The 19,824-nt window shown below is 36.0% G+C and overlaps 5 protein-coding genes across 10 annotated transcripts; 4 read left to right on the top strand and 1 right to left on the bottom strand.

Moving 5' to 3' along the window:
* Window positions 1-26: 26 nt before the first annotated feature.
* On the bottom strand, window positions 27-2,027 carry LOC103868552 (RWD domain-containing protein 1). Of its 5 annotated transcripts, none has more exons than XM_009146636.3 (11): window positions 1,789-2,027; window positions 1,635-1,700; window positions 1,472-1,539; window positions 1,368-1,401; window positions 1,226-1,295; window positions 1,102-1,159; window positions 882-1,010; window positions 715-806; window positions 546-624; window positions 389-470; window positions 27-313 (listed from the first exon to the last, which is right to left on the bottom strand). In XM_009146636.3, the coding sequence occupies exons 1-11, from the start codon at window positions 1,793-1,795 to the stop codon at window positions 255-257; spliced, it is 744 nt and encodes a 247-aa protein (XP_009144884.2). In that variant the 5' UTR covers window positions 1,796-2,027; the 3' UTR covers window positions 27-254. The 5 variants fall into 5 exon arrangements, with proteins under 5 accessions (XP_009144884.2, XP_009144885.2, XP_033146890.1 ...); XM_009146637.3 differs by having other exon boundaries at window positions 1,226-1,290; window positions 1,789-1,896; XM_033290999.1 differs by having other exon boundaries at window positions 1,226-1,401.
* On the top strand, window positions 1,992-3,861 carry LOC103868551 (FBD-associated F-box protein At5g38590). 2 transcript variants are annotated; one of them, XM_033290984.1, is made up of 4 exons: window positions 1,992-2,147; window positions 2,259-3,098; window positions 3,183-3,323; window positions 3,409-3,861. In XM_033290984.1, exons 2-4 carry the CDS (start codon window positions 2,271-2,273, stop codon window positions 3,697-3,699), a joined length of 1,260 nt encoding a protein of 419 aa, XP_033146875.1. In that variant the 5' UTR covers window positions 1,992-2,147; window positions 2,259-2,270; the 3' UTR covers window positions 3,700-3,861. The 2 variants fall into 2 exon arrangements, with proteins under 2 accessions (XP_033146875.1, XP_009144883.2); XM_009146635.3 differs by having other exon boundaries at window positions 1,993-2,143; window positions 2,267-3,098.
* A 205-nt stretch (window positions 3,862-4,066) lies between these two features.
* On the top strand, window positions 4,067-5,110 carry LOC103868549 (syntaxin-81). The gene is given in 4 exon segments (XM_018658892.2): window positions 4,067-4,456; window positions 4,459-4,473; window positions 4,743-4,907; window positions 4,910-5,110. Coding segments are annotated over 4 exon segments (441 nt in total). The 5' UTR covers window positions 4,067-4,396.
* A 942-nt stretch (window positions 5,111-6,052) lies between these two features.
* On the top strand, window positions 6,053-8,449 carry LOC103868550 (uncharacterized protein At1g51745). Its single transcript, XM_009146634.3, has 3 exons — window positions 6,053-6,293; window positions 6,399-6,636; window positions 6,707-8,449. The coding sequence occupies exons 2-3, from the start codon at window positions 6,449-6,451 to the stop codon at window positions 8,121-8,123; spliced, it is 1,605 nt and encodes a 534-aa protein (XP_009144882.1). The 5' UTR covers window positions 6,053-6,293; window positions 6,399-6,448; the 3' UTR covers window positions 8,124-8,449.
* An 8,680-nt stretch (window positions 8,450-17,129) lies between these two features.
* On the top strand, window positions 17,130-19,784 carry LOC103868548 (IAA-amino acid hydrolase ILR1-like 4). The gene is given in 5 exon segments (NM_001301984.1): window positions 17,130-17,607; window positions 18,023-18,148; window positions 18,235-18,549; window positions 18,625-18,753; window positions 19,221-19,784. Coding segments are annotated over 5 exon segments (1,335 nt in total). The 5' UTR covers window positions 17,130-17,247; the 3' UTR covers window positions 19,626-19,784.
* The last annotated feature ends 40 nt before the right edge of the window (window positions 19,785-19,824 follow it).

The following is a 19,824-nucleotide window of genomic DNA, read 5'->3' as shown; positions in this document are numbered from 1 at the left end:
ACTATTCAGTCTTTTGATATTTGATCTGAGAGAACTGCTTTGTGCTCTGATACTAGCAAAAAAAGTTACAAAATCTCAGTGGCATTCTTATAAATGACAGACTGTGAAAGTGATATAAGAAATGCAAGTCTCGAGGTAAGTCTTGAGCCATATCAAAGCTAGGAAAACTGAGGATATGAAAGATTGAATAATGCTGCTTAATGAAAGGTCATCCTGATCTCTATCTAGAAAAAACTTTAAAAATCATTATGTCTTCAGGCCCTTGCATCAGATTTCTCCGCCAAGTAGTGCTCAAGCATGTCTTCTTCATCATCTGTGTATTAAAAAAAAAAATCCTTTAAGAAACATTGCTTCAGCGTGGAAACCAAACAGAAAAAGACCATTTTACCTTCAAAGTCATCGTCTTGAAAGTCAATGTCTTCATCATCTTCCTCCTCAGATTCTTGATCAGCAGCGACCACTGTTCCTCTCTGAAAAATGGCGCAAGACAGATAGTTAACAACAACCGGTATCTGATTAGAAAAAGTAGATTCGGAGAAATATACCGCTTTGCCACTCTCAAACCACTGTCTTCCTGTAAGCTTCTTCTCCTTAGGCGCCGTAAGAGCAGACTCAGGCATCAGCCTAGGGAAGTTCATTCAACAACAATGCCTATTCATTAATGTATATAAATGAGAGCAAGGGGAACAAGGATATGGAGGAAAAGTTGCTCACTTGGCTCGCTCAAGTGCAAGTTCTGCCTCATATCTCTCTCTCCATGCCACAAACGTCTCCAGCGTAACAGGTTCTCCATGAGGAATAATAACCTGAAGCAAGATGTATTTAGACAGGAAGAGAGCAGCATAGATAGATCATGAAAAACACAGAGCAGACAACAAGACCTCATCCTCTTTGGCAGTTTCTTCCTCGGCATAGTCATCTCCATCGTCTTGCCCATAGTGTTCAGACAACCAGTCCTTAGCTGATGAGACCAATGTATACATCATGGCCATTCCAAGATTTTCTGCTGCCTGTGAAAAACGGTATCATGAAGAGTTGTTATAATTCTAATGATAACACCCACTCATCATCAAACACTAGAGTTGTAAGGGAGATCTTTACCTCTTGTTCAAGCTTCTCTTTTAAGATGGTGAGATCACTAACATGGATTCCTCGGATACTGGAAGAACAATCAACCAACCACACATGAGTGTCAGTCATCATCAAAAAGGGTGGAAGTAATTACCTTTTAACATCCAAAAGTGGAACCTCATCCGGATAATTTTCTGTGTGGGAGAAAACCAAACCCAGCTGAACTGCAAAGACAAATTTGAGAGCTCCAAGACTAAGAAAGCATGCAGAAATGTATATTCTTAAAGAGTAGTAACCTGGTGGGATTGATGACTCCTCCAGATCATCATCCTATGGAGAGAGAGCAAAGAAGAATCAAAGATAGTGGCAAATTACTGAAAGAGATGTAAAAATAATTAACCTGAGGAGTGACTGTTATCTGAAAGCATGGGTTAGAAGTATTAAGCCCACTTTCACTAGAATGAATCTCTGTCACACAAAAGACAAAGTAGTAAAGAAGACTTCTTCAACATTGAATAGACAAACAAAGGAAACTTAAATTTTCTCAAGAAGGAAGAAAACACCTTTGAAGTCATGAGCAAGAATAGATTCAAGAGCTTCAATCTCCATCTCCTGTTCCTCCTTATACTCTACATCATCATAAATCGAGATCAATAAAAACCCAATTGCTCTCCAAAATTGAAACTTCCTTTTTGTCAGGGATTTGATCCAACGTACCCGTCATGATGACCAAATTTGTCGTGAAAGGATTGAGATTGTCTCTGAATATCCAACTCCACAGTGAGTCACGTTAACGAGAGATTAACCTCCTAAAGGAATCAACTTTACGACCCCAGAACGCTGCCGTTTCGTTCTATTCTTCAGATAAGAGTTCTTTTATCTCACAGTGAGTCGCCTAAAGGTGTTAACTTTAGGTCCCAAAACGGTGTCGTTTCTTCGTAAAGTTACTCTCCAGATCTTTCTCCCGGATCCTCTTGAGACCCTCTTCTCCGGAGAAAAAGAACTCTTGTCTTTTCAATCCAAAGAAACCGTTCTTCTACTTCTGTCACCTGTTTGAATCCGTTATAACAAGGTGAGAGTCGTTGTCTTGGTTTAAATCAGTCCTTGTCTTGGTTTAAATCAGTCCTTGTCTTATGGTCTGAAGACAAATCCTTTTTTTTTTTTTTTGTTTCTTATGGCCTTTGTGTTCTTGAAGGGTAATGGACAACATAAGTGGATTGCCTGATGAACTGTTGGTGAGGATACTATCGTTAGTTCCAACAAAGGTTGTTGTATCCACTAGCATCCTCTCTAAGCGATGGAAGTTTCTTTGGATGTCTTTGCCTAAGCTTGAGTTCGTTGATAGAGACGAGTCTCTCCTTGTACTTAAGGACTTTATCAACAAGAATCTGCCATTACACAGAGCTCCGGTCATTCAAAGCTTCCTTCTTTCCTTGTACGAGTCAAGAGAGAAAAACATTAAACCTGAGGATATCAGACAATGGGTTGAGATTGCAGTATCTCGCCATCTACGCGAGCTGGACGTTTCTTATTCTTCTGATAAGAAAGAAAACATGGTTCCCAACAGCTTGTTTGCTTGCAAATCTCTCGTGGTCTTGAAACTCAGATTCTTGACTCTCATGGATGTTCCCTCCACGGCTTGTCTTCCCTCTTTGAAAACTTTGCTACTTGAGCTTGTGGTATACGAAGATCAAAAACCCTTTGAAGCGCTTCTCTCGATATGTCCTGTCCTTGAAGATCTAGAGGTGTGGTTCCGTGAGGATGAAAGTATCCAAGAGTTCACTATTAACGTCCCGTCTTTGCGGAAGTTGTGCTTGCATGTATCTTATTATTGGTCCTCATTGGAGCGGTATGAGATTGATACTCCTTGTTTGGAGTATCTCGAACTTGCGGATTGGAGTGATAGTCCTTGTTTGGTTAAGAATATGCCTAAGCTGGAGAAAGCACATGTGGATGTTGTATCCTTTGCTGTCAAGAATGTTATTGGTTCAGTCGCATCTGTCAAGCATCTTACAGTATGCTCAGAGGTATTCACTTAGTTTTATACTTTTTACCAATTGCAAGTCTTCAATCTTGTTAATGAAGTTTATAATGTTTGTGGGTGGGGGCAGGATGTGTATGGTGATGGTATTGTTTTCGACCAGCTTGAACATCTGAAGCTATGTATTTGCAAAGATGATTCGTCGAATGTCCTTGCTCAATTTCTCAAAGATTCTCCTAACTTAAGAGTCTTAGTCATCTCTCAACTAGATGTAAGTTTCTTTGGATTAACAATCAGTAAACAAATATAGTTTTTTTTTTAAATCTAATTCTTCTTTTGCTTGGTGGTTTTCTTAGTTACATGCAGATTTAAAGACGAATGAGATGGGTTTCTGGAACCAACCGAGTTCTGTTCCTGAATGCTTGCTGTCCAGTCTACAGATTTTGAACTGGGAAGGATACTTTGGGAGACCGCAAGATAGAGATATTGCGGTTTATATCTTGAGAAACGCTCGTCATTTAAGGACAGCAACGTTCTGGGCTGATACAAATGAACATGATGTTCCAAACCTTGAGATGATCAAGGGGTTGACACTTTCTTCCCGAGCTTCAAGCACATGCGAACTTGTGTTTGTTGAGGATAGTTGAAACTTGAATCATTACATGTCTTTTCATTTGTGTAATAGAATCCTAATTTGATATGTTATCGTGTGTGTAAGAGTATTATTGCTGACAGAGGATATTGTGTTTCATCTGTTCTCGTGTGTGCGTGTCCAACAATGATCAGATTGTTCCTATATTATTATTAAACTTATGCAGTCAATGAACATCTGTCTAGGACAAAAGGTCTTGCTAACTTGGACACTGGGTGTTGCTTAACTACCCCTAAACATCCAATGGGGGGTCAGCCCTGGTGAGTCATTTCGTGGCCAAGAGGGGGACGTTAAAGGGTAGGCTTGAGCATGCTGTGATCCAATTTGAACTTGAAGGCTGAAGAAGAGAACTTCAAAACGGTGTCGTTAAGAAGAGAAGAGTGGCTCTTTTGCTATTGACTGATCTATCTTGAGGCTCTTCTATACAAGAATGTCCTCGAGATTCAGAGACAGGGCGGAGGATTTCCAATGGCTGTGCGAATATACTTTGTTCAGGTTTTCTAGATCACACATTCTTACGGTTTGCGTTGTGTGAGGCAGTCTAAAGTGGCGTCGACAATCATACATAAGCCAAAGGAGACATCTCCTTTCTTTCACTAGACTTGTTTTCAAAACGGTAATTACTTTTGTTGATTCAGCATTTTTAAGAAACATGTTTGATTAGATTTAGCATCAAGGAGCTGGATCAGTTTATGATGAAGCATCGTAAGGATTATGTTGATCTGCACCGGACCACTGAACATGAAAAGGATATAGCATTGAACATGAAGTAAGTCATCTGAGCTTATGAGGCTTGAGACAATATTTTGAAGCTTGAGACTTAACTATGGATTCTTAAGAAAAGTAGCATCTCACCATGGAGGAAGATGAATGTATATATTAGTATCTTAGATTGCGAGGGAGTGTTACTATATTGATCTTACATTCTTTTCTCTCTTTTGTGTTCATTGGATCTAGAACTTTGTCTACTTATCATCATGTGTTAGTGTAGTATCAATGAATGTATCATTGAGACTCTTTTTTATTTTATTTTTGCAGATTACTGCTTTTATTAAAGCTTGCAAAGAACAGATCGATATTCTCAAGAACAGCATTAGAAATGAAGAATCAAACTCCAAAGGATGGCTTGGACTCGCAGCAGCAGCGGAGGATAACTTCAATGCTGATACTATAGCACACAACACATGGAGACGTAATGTGTGCAGGTTTTGATTCTGAGCGAGAAGCTTCATTCAGTCGCTGCACAGTTTGATCAGCTTAGAGCTACTCGTTTCCAAGATATAATCAACTGAGCTATGCCGAGAAGAAAACCTAAAAAGGTCCCAAAAGAAGCTAGTGCAGTTCATACAACTCTGACCAATCCGGAGCCCATAGAACCGGATGAAATTCAAGCCCCAGCCTGGTAGAATACAACAACAACAACTTTTAGACGATGAAACACAACCCTTCAGGTAATAAAGACAAAACTCTATATGGTTTTCAAAAAACTTGCACATGTATTTATGCTAAATCTGGAGTTGTTTTTTTCTGGGGGGGGGGGGGGGGGGTGTAATATGTGTAGTAGGTAGAGAGGTAAGTAAATCTTTTAGATGGTGCGAGGCAGACGGAGACTAAGATGGTGGAGATGTCTGCATTGAACCACTTGATGGCAACTCATGTTCTGCAACAAGCCCAACAGATTAGGACATATCAACTCCTCTCAAGCCCTCATGTTAACGCACTTGTTTTCTTAGTAGAATTTCCCTGCTCTTTTATGCATAAATGCCTCTCTTTGAAGTCGGCTGCTATTTTTATTAACGGGAAAGAAACTTGCTGTTACTGTTTCCAGCTGTGCTAAGTTGCTAAAACCCCATTTGTATGTGTCAGTACTTTTAGCTCTCATCAGGATTGGGAGGGGTTTCATACCATCTTATTATGACTGAGACTTATTTAATCAATTCCACGATAGGGTTGTTTCTCTCACTCAGCTTGACCGCTAAAATGCAGGCGGTGGAGGCAACGAAGAACGTGGAGCTTGGAAACAGAGAGAGCTTTCTCAAGCAATCAAACGCAACAGCAGCAGCAGCAGCAGAACCTTTTTCTTCGTCCTTACTTTCTCTGTCTTGTTAGTTAAAAAGAGTCTTAACACCATTTAATCTCCAACAAACCTCACACACACACACAGTTTGTATAGGTTTTAATTGTTAAAACGCATAAAGTTATGAAAATTTGGAAAGGTGTTTTGATCAAAGTCACCGTCATTGTTATCAAAGTTGAGACGTCTTTTAAACATAGAAGTCACAGTTTATTTGACTCGTGGCTATGAGAGGTAGATAAAACCTAAAGGAGAGAGAGGACAAAGTTCCCTAAAACGGTGTCGTTCCGCTCTGTAGTTAGAGTCTCTCTCATCTTGAATATGCTCCTTTGACCTCTCTCTCTTCTCTCTACATACAGAAGAAGCCGTTTCTCTCTCCTCTCCCCCTCACCTCCTGAAACTGAAGGGGAAATGCGGTTCGTTGAGATGGTACTGATTGATAAAAGAGATAGAGAAACCTAACTCTTCTACATAGACAAGAAACGCCGCAGAGATCCCTCCCTCTCCCTGCTTAGGTTCTCTTCCCAGATCTCTTTTACTCTCCTTCTTTAACCATTGTGCTTGCATGTTGCTTGGTTGCAGGATTCTAAAGTTTTGATTTTTTTTTGTTTTTGTTAAAGTTGAGTTGGAAAGTTTTGAGCTTTTAGCAACTCAGGGGTTGTTGTGGGTAATGGAGGGTAATGATGACCAAAACTTGAAGGCCATAAAGGCGTCGGTAGGAAGATTAGTGTGGGTTCGCCTCCGTAACGCCTCGTGGTGGCCCGCACAAACTCTGCTTCTTGAGCAACTTCCTCAAACCTCCTCCTCTCCACAACTAGGCACTCCTATTAAGCTTCTTGGTCGTGACGACGTTAACGTGTGAGTCAGTCTTTTCTTTTAACACCATTTCAAAGAATCATTCTGTTTCTTGATTCCTTATTACTTCCAGGGAGTGGTATGTCCTTGAAAAGTCCAAGAGCGTCAAGGCCTTTCGCTGTGGAGATTATGATTCTCACATTGACAAGGCAATGGCTGTTGCTGCTGCCAAGGCTGCTAGTAATAAGAAGAAGACTGCCAAGCTTACTCGCCGTGAAAATGCTATCAACATCGCTCTCCAGATTGAGAATGCACATCTCTGTAGCTCATCCCCAGGGGCTGAAGAAGATGGATTGGATTCAGCTATGTCTTTCCAAGAAACCTTGCTCAAGGTGCAGCCTAAGAGAAGAAGAACACCGAATGACTCAGAAGATGAAGGGATCAAGCGAATGAGAGGGCTTGAGGATATTGGCAAAGAACATGTCGGTGCTATTGTCGTGTACAGGCAAGAAGTGGGTTCAAACTGTGGTGATTCAGTCTCCAATGGAGGAGACAAGGCGTGCTCCCCGTTGTCACTGAAAAGAAAAAGGTCACAAGTAGTCATCAATGCTAACGACTGCTCCAAAAGAAAAAACCGACGCAGGCAACTGACTAAGGTGTTAGAGAGTACGGCTATGGTCTGTGTCCCTGTCACCTCTGGAATGGAGCCTGTGGAATCCATGAAAAGTGTCTCTGCTGTTATCAACAATAGTTCAGACAGCACCGGGGTTTCATGCGAGAATGTTGTTGGAGCCAAGGCTAAAGACAGTGACATTTCCAGCTTATCAGTTTCTGCGGAGGATGATCCTTCTTACCAACTATATGATGTTCCACTAACCGGAAAGGCAGTTAATGGATCTGCTTGTAGTACAAATCCACCAGATACACAGCTTGTCATCTATGATTTGAACAGGATTGAGAAGAGCACTTCTGAGTGGCAACTTAAAGGGAAGAGGAACTCAAGGCAGATGAGCAAGAAACAAGAAGCGAGAAGATTTGTGTACGGGGAAGAAGCTAATAACAACAGTTCTTTGCCTCTTCCTGCGCTGTTCGAAGTGAAGATTGAGGTGAAAGCCAGCTCTAACAAACCCCGTGTTCCCCTGGTTTCTCGTATGAGTGAGTTGAATGGGAAAGCTATTGTCGGGCATCCTGTAAGTGTTGAGGCCTTGAAAGAAGAAGGGTACTGCAACGGTAAGTTGATGTCTCAAGATGTTGTGAAGGCGAAGCCATTATTGTCCGAAAAGAAGAGCAAGAAGAGGAAATCACAGGCTGCTTTTGGAAAGTCAAAGAAGAAATCGTCTTCTTCGGTATCGATAAAGATAAGGCGGCTCTCTACTCTAACGAGCCAGAAGCTGACGGGAAGAAGCAAGATGCAGACAACAGGAAAGGCAAAGGAAACGGTTGTAGCTTGTATACCGCTGAAAGTGGTCTTCAGTAGGATAAACCAAGTGTTGAAAGGCTCAGCGAGACAAACGCAACACCGACCATTGCCACCTTCAGTCAAAGCATGAGATAAATTTTTTGGAGAAGTCATCACTGATGGGTTTTGAGTACAAAGACTGAGACCTTTTTTGAGTCATGCAGAGACATAGAAACAAAAGAGAAGTTGCAAGTGAGCAAATGTATATATAGCAGCAGTTAGTCGTTGAGGTGTAAAACTGAAGGGTTTAGATTAGAGAGATGAGAAAGTTGCTTGTTTCAGGGTTTACTCATTGTTTGTGTTTGAATTCTCAACTTCTTGTTTTTGTGTTTGTCATTTGAGTCTCAGTTCCTTCATACATTTTGGTTTGACTCTTTAAGAGAGAACAAAAAGATTAAAGCTTTTATTATTAGAAGATTGAAACTTTTGTTCTTTAGAGATCAGCAATGGAAAAAGTTAACTCAATTCTATGTGTGTGTGTCTTTTGTTGCCTCTTTTGTTTCGATAAGTACATTTGATTTTTATAAAGTTAAACTAGTGGATATCACCTTCAACATCGTGTCATCAATATCAACCAACTGAATATTCTGCAATATAAGGATTTAAAATTGAGAAAAATATCTGGAAAAATGGAAAAAGCCAATGGAATACATTGAACACGTTCTACATGTGTATGTTCTAGCTGTTTGTATCAACAACAACAAATGGACCGGCCAACAAATTCAATTAGAACCATTCAATATTTATTCTTCCTTTTCACGTGTCACAAATTACTTGAAATGATACTGAAGAAGATGAAATGATTCTCCAAACAAGAAAAAAAAAATGATTTGAAAATCAGTACATGAAAGTGAGATGCACTCTGTCAGACGCAAACTTTTATATTTTTTGTCAACTTTAAACACTTCAGATCAGTGGCTAAGACAGCATGTTCGTACGGAGTAATGTGACCCAAAATTAGTTTAGTTATTATTAAATGTTTTTTGTTGACTCTAACCCATATAACATGAGTTATTCTTGGGTTCACCACATAGAGTGAACTTTAGGTTCACCAACCAATAAAAAATTATCATTTTAGATCTAGTATCTTTTAATTAAGGAAACCAAATAACTTGGTAAATTATATTATCTTTTCAAAATAAAATTTAAAAATAAATAAAAATAATATATAAAAAACGAATTAAAAAAAAAATAATGTTGTCAACAAAACACTAAACCCTAAACTCTAATACTAAACCCTAAACTGTAATACTAAACCCTAAACTCAAATCGTAAACCCTAAACCCTTGGGTAAATCCTAAATCCTGGGGTAAACCCTAAACCCTTGGAAAAACACTAAACATGTTGTCAACAAAACACTAAACCCTAAACTCTAATCCTAAACTCTAAACCCTTGGAAAAACCCTAAACCCTTGGGTAAACCCTAAACCCTTAGGTAAACCCTAAACCCTTGGAAAAATAGTAAACATTTGGATAAATTTTAAATTATAAATCTTAAACACTAAACTCTAAATCTTAAAAACAAATATTTTTTTTTAAATAATCTTTTTTTAGAACTATTGTTATTTTTATTTATTTAATCTTTTATTTTTTATTTTAAAAGCATAATATAATTTGGCAAGTTATTTTGTTTCCTTAATTAAAAGATACTAGATCTAAAATGACAAATTTCTATTGGTTGGTGAACCTAAAGGTTCACCCTAGGGGGTGAACCCAAGAAAAAGTCATATAACATTAAAGTGATTATGCTCAATATTCATAGGAAAAAAATTAAAATATATCCTTGTTCCGGTTGCAATTGACGGATGAGACAATATGTGCACAAACATGACCGAAATCTCCTTTACGGCGTGTGTGCTAGAGGTTAACGATCTAAATTGATATACTATGGATTTTACCATTTTTATGTCATGGTATATGATTGTTTTAGAGTCTAAGATATGAGTTTGGAGTTTACTTTACAGTGATTTTAGGTTCATGTACGTTTTGGAGCTTTTTGAGGCGCAGAACTGCAAAGATGCGTCATAAGTTACTTATGGATGAATACCTTTCCACGGTGAGATTGAGCTCATATTTTGACACAAGATCTATCTTTGCGTTAGCTTTCAAATGCAACCGGTTTGAGATCAGTCAGCATCCTATATCAGAAGTTATGCCTGTTTTACTGAAGAGTGGTAGGTCTGACTCACGAGAGGAAGCTGTCGAGGATTAGAAAGAATGTTAGATCGACGATACAGCCTTGGTGTCGATCGACGGTGATCCCAGAAGACGGGACAAGCCTAATTCATGACTCACTTAAGCTCAGAAGCCACCATAAATTACCAGAATGTCCCTGGATGACTTAAACCTATTTATATATTTTCTAAGCCATTATTGACTGCTATGCTTTCTTGACCTTATTATGTTCTTAGTTTTATGTTGGAGAAAAGAGATGAACTCATTCAGAGTCCTCTTGGAATTCTATTGGTTTTGGTTTTATATTTTATATATATTCATCTATTCTTTATATGATATTTGTGACAACTATCATGTCTGAGTAGATTTACTTGCTAGATTTAGGAATTTTCTAGGGTTTAGAATGAACTTTTGAAATATAGAATTTATAGAGTGATTTATTGTATCTTTCAATATGATTGTTCTTACTCCTTGTTTCTAGAGTAATTAACTAGAAACCTGACCATATGATAGTTAGACGCACAAAAGAGCATGGTCTATTACCTGAACTGAATCCTGCTGAGCTAGATTGTTAGGCGCATACGAGAGCTGGTATAGGCATCTAGTGAACATATCGATTATGACGTTAATTCTTGTCTGAGGAAGCATCGGTCAATACCTAGTCAATAGTATTGATCGACGCTCATTCTTTGTTTGCATGCGAGAGTTGGACAAAGACTTAGTCATCTGATTAGTAACAGCATGCGAGAGCTGGATTACTTGCTTTCTGAAATCGAGTTCTAGGATCAATCCCTAAGAATCTATAGATTATTATTCTTATAACCTGATTGAAAACCTAAGTCTAACAACCCTCCTTCCATTAAACAACTCATCAATCAACTGAACAATCACCTTGTTCTCTGCTTTACTTTATTTACTGTTTTATAATCTTATTTACCTAGTTTAATCGCGTCTGCTTGAGTTTATTGTGTGCCCACACTCCATGTTGATTCGATCCATAAGTACTACAACTGAACATTTTATTCGAGAGTAAAATCACTCCTTAGGATAGTTTAAATAATATCACAAATCTAAAATCTGTGTGCTCCTTCCTTTATACAACACTTATCGCATAGACATAGACTATAACATCTATATCCAAACAATACAATCTTTATTTTAATATAAAATAGACTTGCTAAAAAGTAAATGAGTGTTTGGGCGATCCCATACATATAGAATAGACATACAAATTTGTAAACTATGTATGAAGTAGAGTTTCATCCATTGCGTTACTATATTATACAAGCTTACAATATAGTATGGCATACTCGACACGAACATATAGGGATATTACATCATGTGTAAATAGTATGTAGATGATGTTGTTAACAGGTGTGCCATGGGTAAATCTTTGGTTTGTGTGTAATATATATGCAATGTCCAGTTTCCCGTAAATTGTGCTTGTAATTTTTAAGCTAACTACCCAACTTGCATCCATTTTGCCCAGCACACATACAATTTATAAAGTAGGCCAAAAGTCAGCAACCAGGTAACCTTTCAAGGGTCATAATGTAGTAGAAGAAGGTCTTGTAAATGGGTGTATCTACTGAGAGTTTGTGAATTTGGATTCAAAAATTTGTGACCAGATAACTTGTGTACTTATGAGTATGTACACTAATAGATGAAACTTGTTATAAACAATAGACATGCTAAGAAGTTAATGAATGTTTGGATGACTCCATAGGATCCCAAATACAATATATAATATGCGTACAATTAGTAAACTCTGTATGAGGTTGGATTTCATCCATTGTGTTATTATACTATACATGCTTCTGATATAGTACATTATACTCGACGTGAACACATATTCAGTTACATCATCTGTAAATAGTATGTAGCTGATGTTGTTAATAGGTGCGACATGTGTAAGCCTTCGATTTTTGTGTAATATAAATGAAATAATTGGTTTCTTGTCAATTGTGCTTGTAAATTTCAAGCAAACTGTCCAACTTGCAGCAGTTTTATCCAGCAAAGGTTAAAGCTAACTGAAACTGATGGAAAATAAACAAATATATCCTACACATACATTCTATAGAATATGCCGAAAGCCAATCTCTTAAGGGCTATAATGTAGTAGAAGAAGGTATTGCATATGGGTGTATCTACTGGGAGTTTGTGAATTTGGATGAAAACAATTATGAGGAGACAACTGGTGAACTTATGTATTGGTACACAGTTGGATGAAAATTGTTTGAAAGCATTGGACATACTAAAAAATAAATAAGTGTTTTGGTGATTTGATACTATCATAAATACCATATATAATAGACATATGAATTCATAAATGACTAATGAGATTGAGTTTCATCAGTTGTGTTACTATTCTATACATGCTAGCGATATAGTATGGCATATTCCACACGAACATATAGCTATTTTAATCCTGTGTATGTCAAAAATTTCTAGCTAACTGGGGGTGAAAGTTAGTGTGACAGATTGGGGACGTTAAATACATAACAACTATACAAAGAACCAATTTTAATTTTGTCCATGAAATAAAGTTTACAGGATAGAGATAAGCCGTATACAAGGAAAGTTAAACCAGAAAAATAGGTTAATACATAATAGTAATGTAAGATGAAAGCAAGTGACATAAAATATCTCACTGCGAGAGTAAGTCTGGAGTGAAGCATGATTGCTTTAACCACATTTGTTTGTGCTGCGACGTCAAATGAAGCTTATGTTAGGGCGTCGTACCAATTAAGTTGCCATGTGGCATTGAGTTCCATGAGAACAACCGTCCAACACATGTTAGTTCACAAGCAACACATGTAAGTGTAAGAGAAATACATATAACTGGAAAATATAAGAATAAGTCGCCATTTCCAAGCTATACCAAAGCTATAGTATAGTCCCCAACTAATCAAACCGATCTAACTTGTGTGAAATAAGTGATATCCATACTATTCGGAAGTATTTCATAGTATAGTATTCAGGGGCGGACGCAGGTGGGGCTAGGGTGTGGCACGTACTCCATCCATTTTTTTGAAATTTTTGTTCAAAATTTATAGAAATGCCCTTTATTTTAAGTGTTATTGCATCATGTGCCCCATACTTATTGTTTAGATATCCTTGTATTAACACTTTTTATATTTTGTGCACCATATTTACTATTTTTTTGCGTCCGCCCCTGATAGTATTATTTTACAAACACATTTGCAGCATTCACCATTTAAATGATTACTTACAGTTATGAATGCAGTAATATCATGACGAGGTAAAAATCGGAATGAAGACTTGAGGTGAACAACACAACATCTTCTATATAACAACAAACTAACATGTACTATACTATTATATTACTGTCTACTAATAGTATATAGAGTTCACATCTTATACAGTTACAATTGGTAGTGAAAGGTACCGCAATGGACTAAACTATATTATAGTACAACCTCAACTATGAATAACATCGTTCTTACTCTGTAATCGTTACAAGTAAACCAAACGGAACACAACAACCATCTTCACAATACTATTTTTTTGCCGTAAAGTATCAAATTTTGAGTATAATTTATTTGTTAACACCACAATGTATAACACCATCTATTTGTGTCGCATGAGACATATCATAGTATAAATTGTTATAGCCATAAAAATTTAATCATATTTTACTAGTAAAAGATATTTATAAATCAATATAGTATAGACAATCATTTCAAAACTATGTAACATATCAAATGATACTATACTACTACACTTTTTACTATAGTATAGGTAGTTCGCTTGCAACATTTATCACTATCTCCAACCCCACAACCAAGAACCTTGGATGTACAATGTCTACATAAACACCCGCCCCACACATGCAAAGCTTTTTGCTCCACATAAAATAGTAATGGGGATAATTTGGAATCAATGCTAGGTTACCTTCTAACTGTCGCCGCTGTATCCCTCTTCCAGCGCATCTACAAGATCGAAGCAGTTGTTGAGTTAGTAACAGTTCCAATGTTGCCAAAAATTGGCCGCATCCCATAATTCTAGGCAACATAAACCAGATTTACCACCACTCATCTATTGTTTCTTCTTACTTGTCTCACCACGAATTTCAAATCTCTTCAAGAACCCAAAATTTCATTCGCGAACCACCCTTCCGTCACACGTTTATCCTCGTTCTGTGAAATTTTCTCTATCTCTTCTCCACCGGTTACTCACAATCACATCAAGTGAAATAGATATGCTGCGACATCGATCTTCACATGTATGTTTCTACCTGAACTAAACAGTTTTGTTGTCGAAGAAGACACATCATATGTAACACCTTTCACGCGTATGTAAAGGTGTTATCGTCACTTTTAAGAATAATATATATTATGTCGTAGCTAAAGCCTTCTTATGGTTATACACTTAATTTTGGTTGAGCTATGTATATGCAAACCAATTTCTCATGACATTATTGACCTCTATCGAAGTAAAAAAAGATCTATATCAAATTTAATCTAACTATAAAATAATAAACATATAAATATATTTGTAAAATTTCTTACTAATTATTAAAAATATAAAGGAAAAATGATTGCTGACTACATAAAGTATTGGTCATCACATGGCTAACTATGCAAACTAAACTAATGTATACCTAGCTACACGAAGTATATATTATGAATAACAACATCCCTTAACTTAATGATGTTATGTGGTTAACATTACGAGTTTAGTTTCATTCATCCAAAAACTAATGTATATGTCAGAGACTGTTTAAATATCTCGTTTCATAAATTAAAACATGACTGACCTTACCGTAATTTAACTAAAATCAATATGTTTTAACATTTTTTGATAAGGAGTGTTTTATATTTTAGTGTATTTGAAAACTATATAATTATATTATTTTATTTATATTAAATATGAACGTTATTTGTTTACAAAAATATAAATAATATAATTCGTTAATTTAATTAATTTATATTAAACAAATAAAATTTTAGAATCAGTAAACTGACATCAAATAAGTTTTATAATAAAACTGATCGAATAAATTAATAAATATATATATATATATATATCACACAATTAATCAAATGAATTACATAAATTAATTCTATTAAAAGTTAATAACCAAACATATTAAAATAATCTCAAAAAATATCTTATATATTTTCATATTTAATATAAATAAAATAATATAATTATATAGTTTTCCAATACACTAAAATAAAAATGTTAAAACACTACTTTCCAAAATTTTATAAAATCGATTTTAAAACGCGGGTCAAAATCTAATTTTAGTTAAATTACTGTCAGGTAAGTCATATTTTAATAGATAACACATGAGATTTTAATGGTATGTGACATCCACATCACTTTTTGGATGAATGAAATTAAACTCGTAATGTTAACTACATAACATCATTAAGTTGAGGTATGTTGTCATGCATAATATAAACTTCGTGTAGCTAGGTATACATTAATTTAGTTTGCATGGTTAGCCATGTGATGGCCAATACTTCATATTTTAAATGATTAATGACTACATGAAGTATTGGCCATCACATGGCTAACCATGCAAACTAAACTAATATATACCTAGCTACACAAAATATATGTTATGCATGACAACATCCTTTAACTTAATGATGTTATGTAGTCAACATCACGAGTTTAATTTCATTCATCCAAAAAGTGATGTGGATATCACATACCGTTAAAATCTCCCATTTTATCAATTAAAATATGACGTACTTGACAGTAATTTAACTAAAATTAGATTTTGACCCGCATTTTAAAATTGGTTTTATAAAATTTTGGGAAGTAGTGTTTTAATATTTTTATTTTAGTGTCAGTTTACTGATTCTATCATTTTATTAATTTATACTCATAAAAATCAAGATAAGTTAAAAAGATAGGTAACAAGTTTACTTTTTGGATTTCTTTCTTTATAATCATGAAGCTTATTGTAATCATAATATTACTAGTTTTTCTTGTTAAAATATAAAATAAAATAGTATTATTTTGCTTAATAAGTAACTAGTAGGAAAACAATTATTCACATAAATATTTTCGATTTTGTGATTCTGTTGAACATTTTTGTTTTTAATAAAATTAATAATACATATTTATAAAAAGTGAAAACATATTTAAGATCCAAAATAGTGTAAAATAGTTTAATATATAAAATGTAATAAACGTTTTAAAATGTTAGTTAACAATAATATTTATTATATAAATAAAAAATATAGTTTATATAAAAGATACTATGACTTCAAATGAAAAAAAAAAATATCTTGATCAGCCATTATTTTGTACCCTCTATTCTAAAATATATGATGTTATAGATAAGTGTACAAACTTAAAAAAAATTACTTAAAAAGTCTCATTAAAATGTAAATTAAAAATAAACATCTTACATTTTGAATGGGGGAGGGGGGATATTAAAGAGTAAACAAACGCACTGTCGACAAAAAAAAAAAAAGAGTAAACAAACATTTTGGAACAACTTGTATTTCTATATTTGATCTCTTAAAATGTTTATAAACGAATACTTTTAGGATTCATATTTGGCTGCTTGTATTCCCATAAAACTGTTGAATAATACTTTTCTTAGACGTCATAATTACAAATTCCAAATGCAGAAACTCTAACAAAGACACATGAAGAATTGTAGAACCACTTTGGTTGGCTTATTTACACTTTAGGTTTTAATCCAAAGAAGATCCCATCACTCTTTTCAAACTGTTATCAAATTGATCATTACAATTAAGGGAAATAATATTTTTCTTGATTTTTGATAATTGATCAAAGAAAATTACAAAAACATTATTCTTTAATGATTTTGCAAAAGAAACACAATTAAAGTTAGTTTTTTTTATAAGTTCCTGTGTAGTCTTTTGCTTCCGCTATGTTGGATTTAAATACCGTTCTCTGCTTCCTGTTTCCCTGCTTCATCGTCACGCAGAGAACTCTCTCTCTCTCTCTTCTTCGATCTCATCTCTCCTCTCCACCACCAAATCGATTGGTTTGAACTTTCGAACCCAATCGATTCGATTCATTGAGCCATGAGTTTCTGCAAATGGGTTTCCTTTGTTTTGATCATCCACTTGCTCAACTCTTGTCAGATTTCATCTTCCTCTTCCTTAACCTCAAATGGGTTTTCTCAAATCCCTCCAAAGTTTCTTGCTTTAGCTAAAAGAGACGATTTTTTCGACTGGATGGTTGGGATCAGAAGGAAAATCCACGAGAATCCAGAGCTAGGTTACGAGGAAGTAGAGACATCTAGGCTCGTTAGGACAGAGCTGGAGAAGATGGGTGTGTCTTACAAGTACCCAGTTGCTGTTACTGGCGTTATTGGATATGTCGGAACTGGTCAAGCCCCTTTTGTTGCTTTGAGAGCAGACATGGACGCACTTGCTATGCAGGTAACTGATTTTCAGTATTATAAAATTGGATGTGAGAGAAAAAAACATTGGTTTGACCCTGTCATGGAGCACTTGAAACGAGGAACATGTGTTCTCTCTCTTCTCCATGAAAGATTCTAGTTATATATGTAGTTAAATTACTTTACTTTAGTTGAAAAATTCTTTGAGTTTGATTCTGTGTGGGATCTTTCTATGCAATTGCTTGAATTGTTCGTGGAATTACTTTGAAACATTGTTCACTCTCTTCACGGAACATGTGTTTTGTCTCTTTTCCATGAAGATTTTGGTTATAAGTGCTAGTTAAATTACTATACTTTTAAGCTGTTTTTTTTTTGAAAATCTAACTGGTTTCTAGCAAAATGCTTTCTCTATATTTGACTTATAGATCTAGTTTCTTATGTGGTGGATTGTGTAGGAGATGGTGGAATGGGAGCACAAGAGTAAGGTTCCCGGGAAGATGCACGCTTGTGGACATGACGCTCACACTACAATGCTCCTCGGTGCTGCAAAGTTGCTCAAAGAACACCAAGATGAGCTACAGGTTGGTGTTTTTTTTTTTAATATAAATTTAAATCTTTAGAAGTATCCTGATGTCTAGATTCTTGTACATTTCTTGGATCATCTTAGGGTACAGTGATTCTTGTTTTCCAACCAGCTGAGGAAGGAGGAGGAGGTGCAAAGAAGATCGTGGAAGCTGGAGTATTGAAGGATGTGAGCGCAATCTTTGGGTTACATGTTACAAATCAACTGAGTCTAGGTCAAGTGAGCTCAAGAGAAGGTCCGTTGTTGGCTGGTAGCGGCTTTTTCGAAGCTAAGATAAGCGGGAAAGGAGGTCACGCAGCTCTTCCTCAGCACGCCATAGATCCGATTCTGGCAGCTTCAAACGTTATTGTTAGCTTACAACACCTCGTTTCACGAGAGGCAGACCCTTTAGACTCTCAGGTATAGATACAACAATCTTTAGCTCTTCAAGTGTCTTTACTTGGAATGTGTTGATGTATATAAGAGTGTTTGCAGGTGGTTACAGTTGCTAAATTTGAAGGCGGTGGTGCTTTTAATGTGATTCCAGACTCTGTTACTATCGGTGGTACATTCAGAGCGTTTTCAACTAAGAGCTTTACACAACTCAAGAAAAGAATTGAGCAGGTTAGTACACACTGGTGACTAATGTGTAGTGTTGAGAACAATGTTTTAAAAACCGACCGGAAACTGGAAACTGAACCAGATAATTATTTGGATCACGGTTAATATGGTTCGACCGGGTTAAACTTGGTTTATTTACCGGGCTCAAAATATTTTATCTGCATAAATTTAATAGTAACATTAGTAAATATGATACATAATTCAAAAGTATCAAATATAAATATAAAATATAAAATATTGTAAATATAAATAGTTTTTAGTTCATTGGTTGGTTTATGGATTTTTGATAGTTGTAATGGTTTATATTCAGTTCAATAACTTTGAGATCTAATTTGGTTATTAGACTCAACCCAGCTATGTGACCGCTTCATGGTTGAGTCTGGTCCAACCATCGAGTCTGTCCGGTTTTTAAAACACTGGCGGAGACTTTTGTCTTACTCTTAAAGCATAGCTTTTAAACAATGTTTCAGGTTATCACAAGGCAAGCAAGCGTGCATATGTGCAATGCAACAGTTGATTTCCTTGAAGAGGAGAAACCATTCTTCCCACCAACTGTTAACCACAAAGACTTGCACATGTTCTTCAAGAACGTTTCAGGTGATATGTTAGGGACTCAGAACTACGTCGAGATGCAACCATTGATGGGATCAGAGGATTTCTCTTTCTACCAACAATCAATGCCTGGACATTTCAGCTTTGTTGGTATGCAAAACGAAGCTCATTCACCAATGGCAAGCCCTCACTCACCTTATTTCGAGGTCAATGAAGAGTTGCTACCTTATGGTGCTTCCCTTCATGCCTCCATGGCCACAAGATATCTTCTCGACTTGAAAACTTCATCGCCAAATAAGAGTTACCAAAAAGATGAACTTTGATGCCCTTGCTGGCTCTCTCTCTATCTCCCCTACTCGTCGAAATGTCATTTTTTTACAGAGGCTTCCATGTAAAGATCAATAAAGTGTAATGCAATGTCAAGCTTTTGGGGATATGATATATAAGAAATTTACTGCAAAGTGATTTGGCCATTGTAATGAAAGAGTCTTATTGTAATGGAAACATATGTTTCTAAGTGTG

Source organism: Brassica rapa, chromosome A05 (genome assembly GCF_000309985.2).
Source record: "Brassica rapa cultivar Chiifu-401-42 chromosome A05, CAAS_Brap_v3.01, whole genome shotgun sequence".
NCBI classification, from domain to species: domain Eukaryota; kingdom Viridiplantae; phylum Streptophyta; class Magnoliopsida; order Brassicales; family Brassicaceae; genus Brassica; species Brassica rapa.
The sequence above is the reverse complement of the archived record's forward strand: the minus strand, read 5'-3'. Positions and strand labels throughout refer to the sequence as shown.

What these genes read in the sequence shown, in the direction of transcription:
- LOC103868552 (XM_033290999.1), bottom strand. An exon ending in TCTTGCTCATGACTTCAAAG is followed by an intron (nt 1,540 to 1,634) that starts GTGTTTTCTTCC and finishes TTTGTGTGACAG; the next exon opens with AGATTCATTCTAGTGAAAGT. An exon ending in CCACTTTTGGATGTTAAAAG is followed by an intron (nt 1,160 to 1,225) that starts GTAATTACTTCC and finishes TTGTTCTTCCAG; the next exon opens with TATCCGAGGAATCCATGTTA.
- LOC103868551 (XM_033290984.1), top strand. Translation starts at nt 2,271, where the DNA reads ATGGACAACATAAGTGGATTGCCTGATGAACTGTTGGTGAGGATACTA. An exon ending in ATCTTACAGTATGCTCAGAG is followed by an intron (nt 3,099 to 3,182) that starts GTATTCACTTAG and finishes GGGTGGGGGCAG; the next exon opens with GATGTGTATGGTGATGGTAT. An exon ending in TAGTCATCTCTCAACTAGAT is followed by an intron (nt 3,324 to 3,408) that starts GTAAGTTTCTTT and finishes TGGTTTTCTTAG; the next exon opens with TTACATGCAGATTTAAAGAC.
- LOC103868550 (XM_009146634.3), top strand. Translation starts at nt 6,449, where the DNA reads ATGGAGGGTAATGATGACCAAAACTTGAAGGCCATAAAGGCGTCGGTA. An exon ending in GGTCGTGACGACGTTAACGT is followed by an intron (nt 6,637 to 6,706) that starts GTGAGTCAGTCT and finishes TATTACTTCCAG; the next exon opens with GGAGTGGTATGTCCTTGAAA.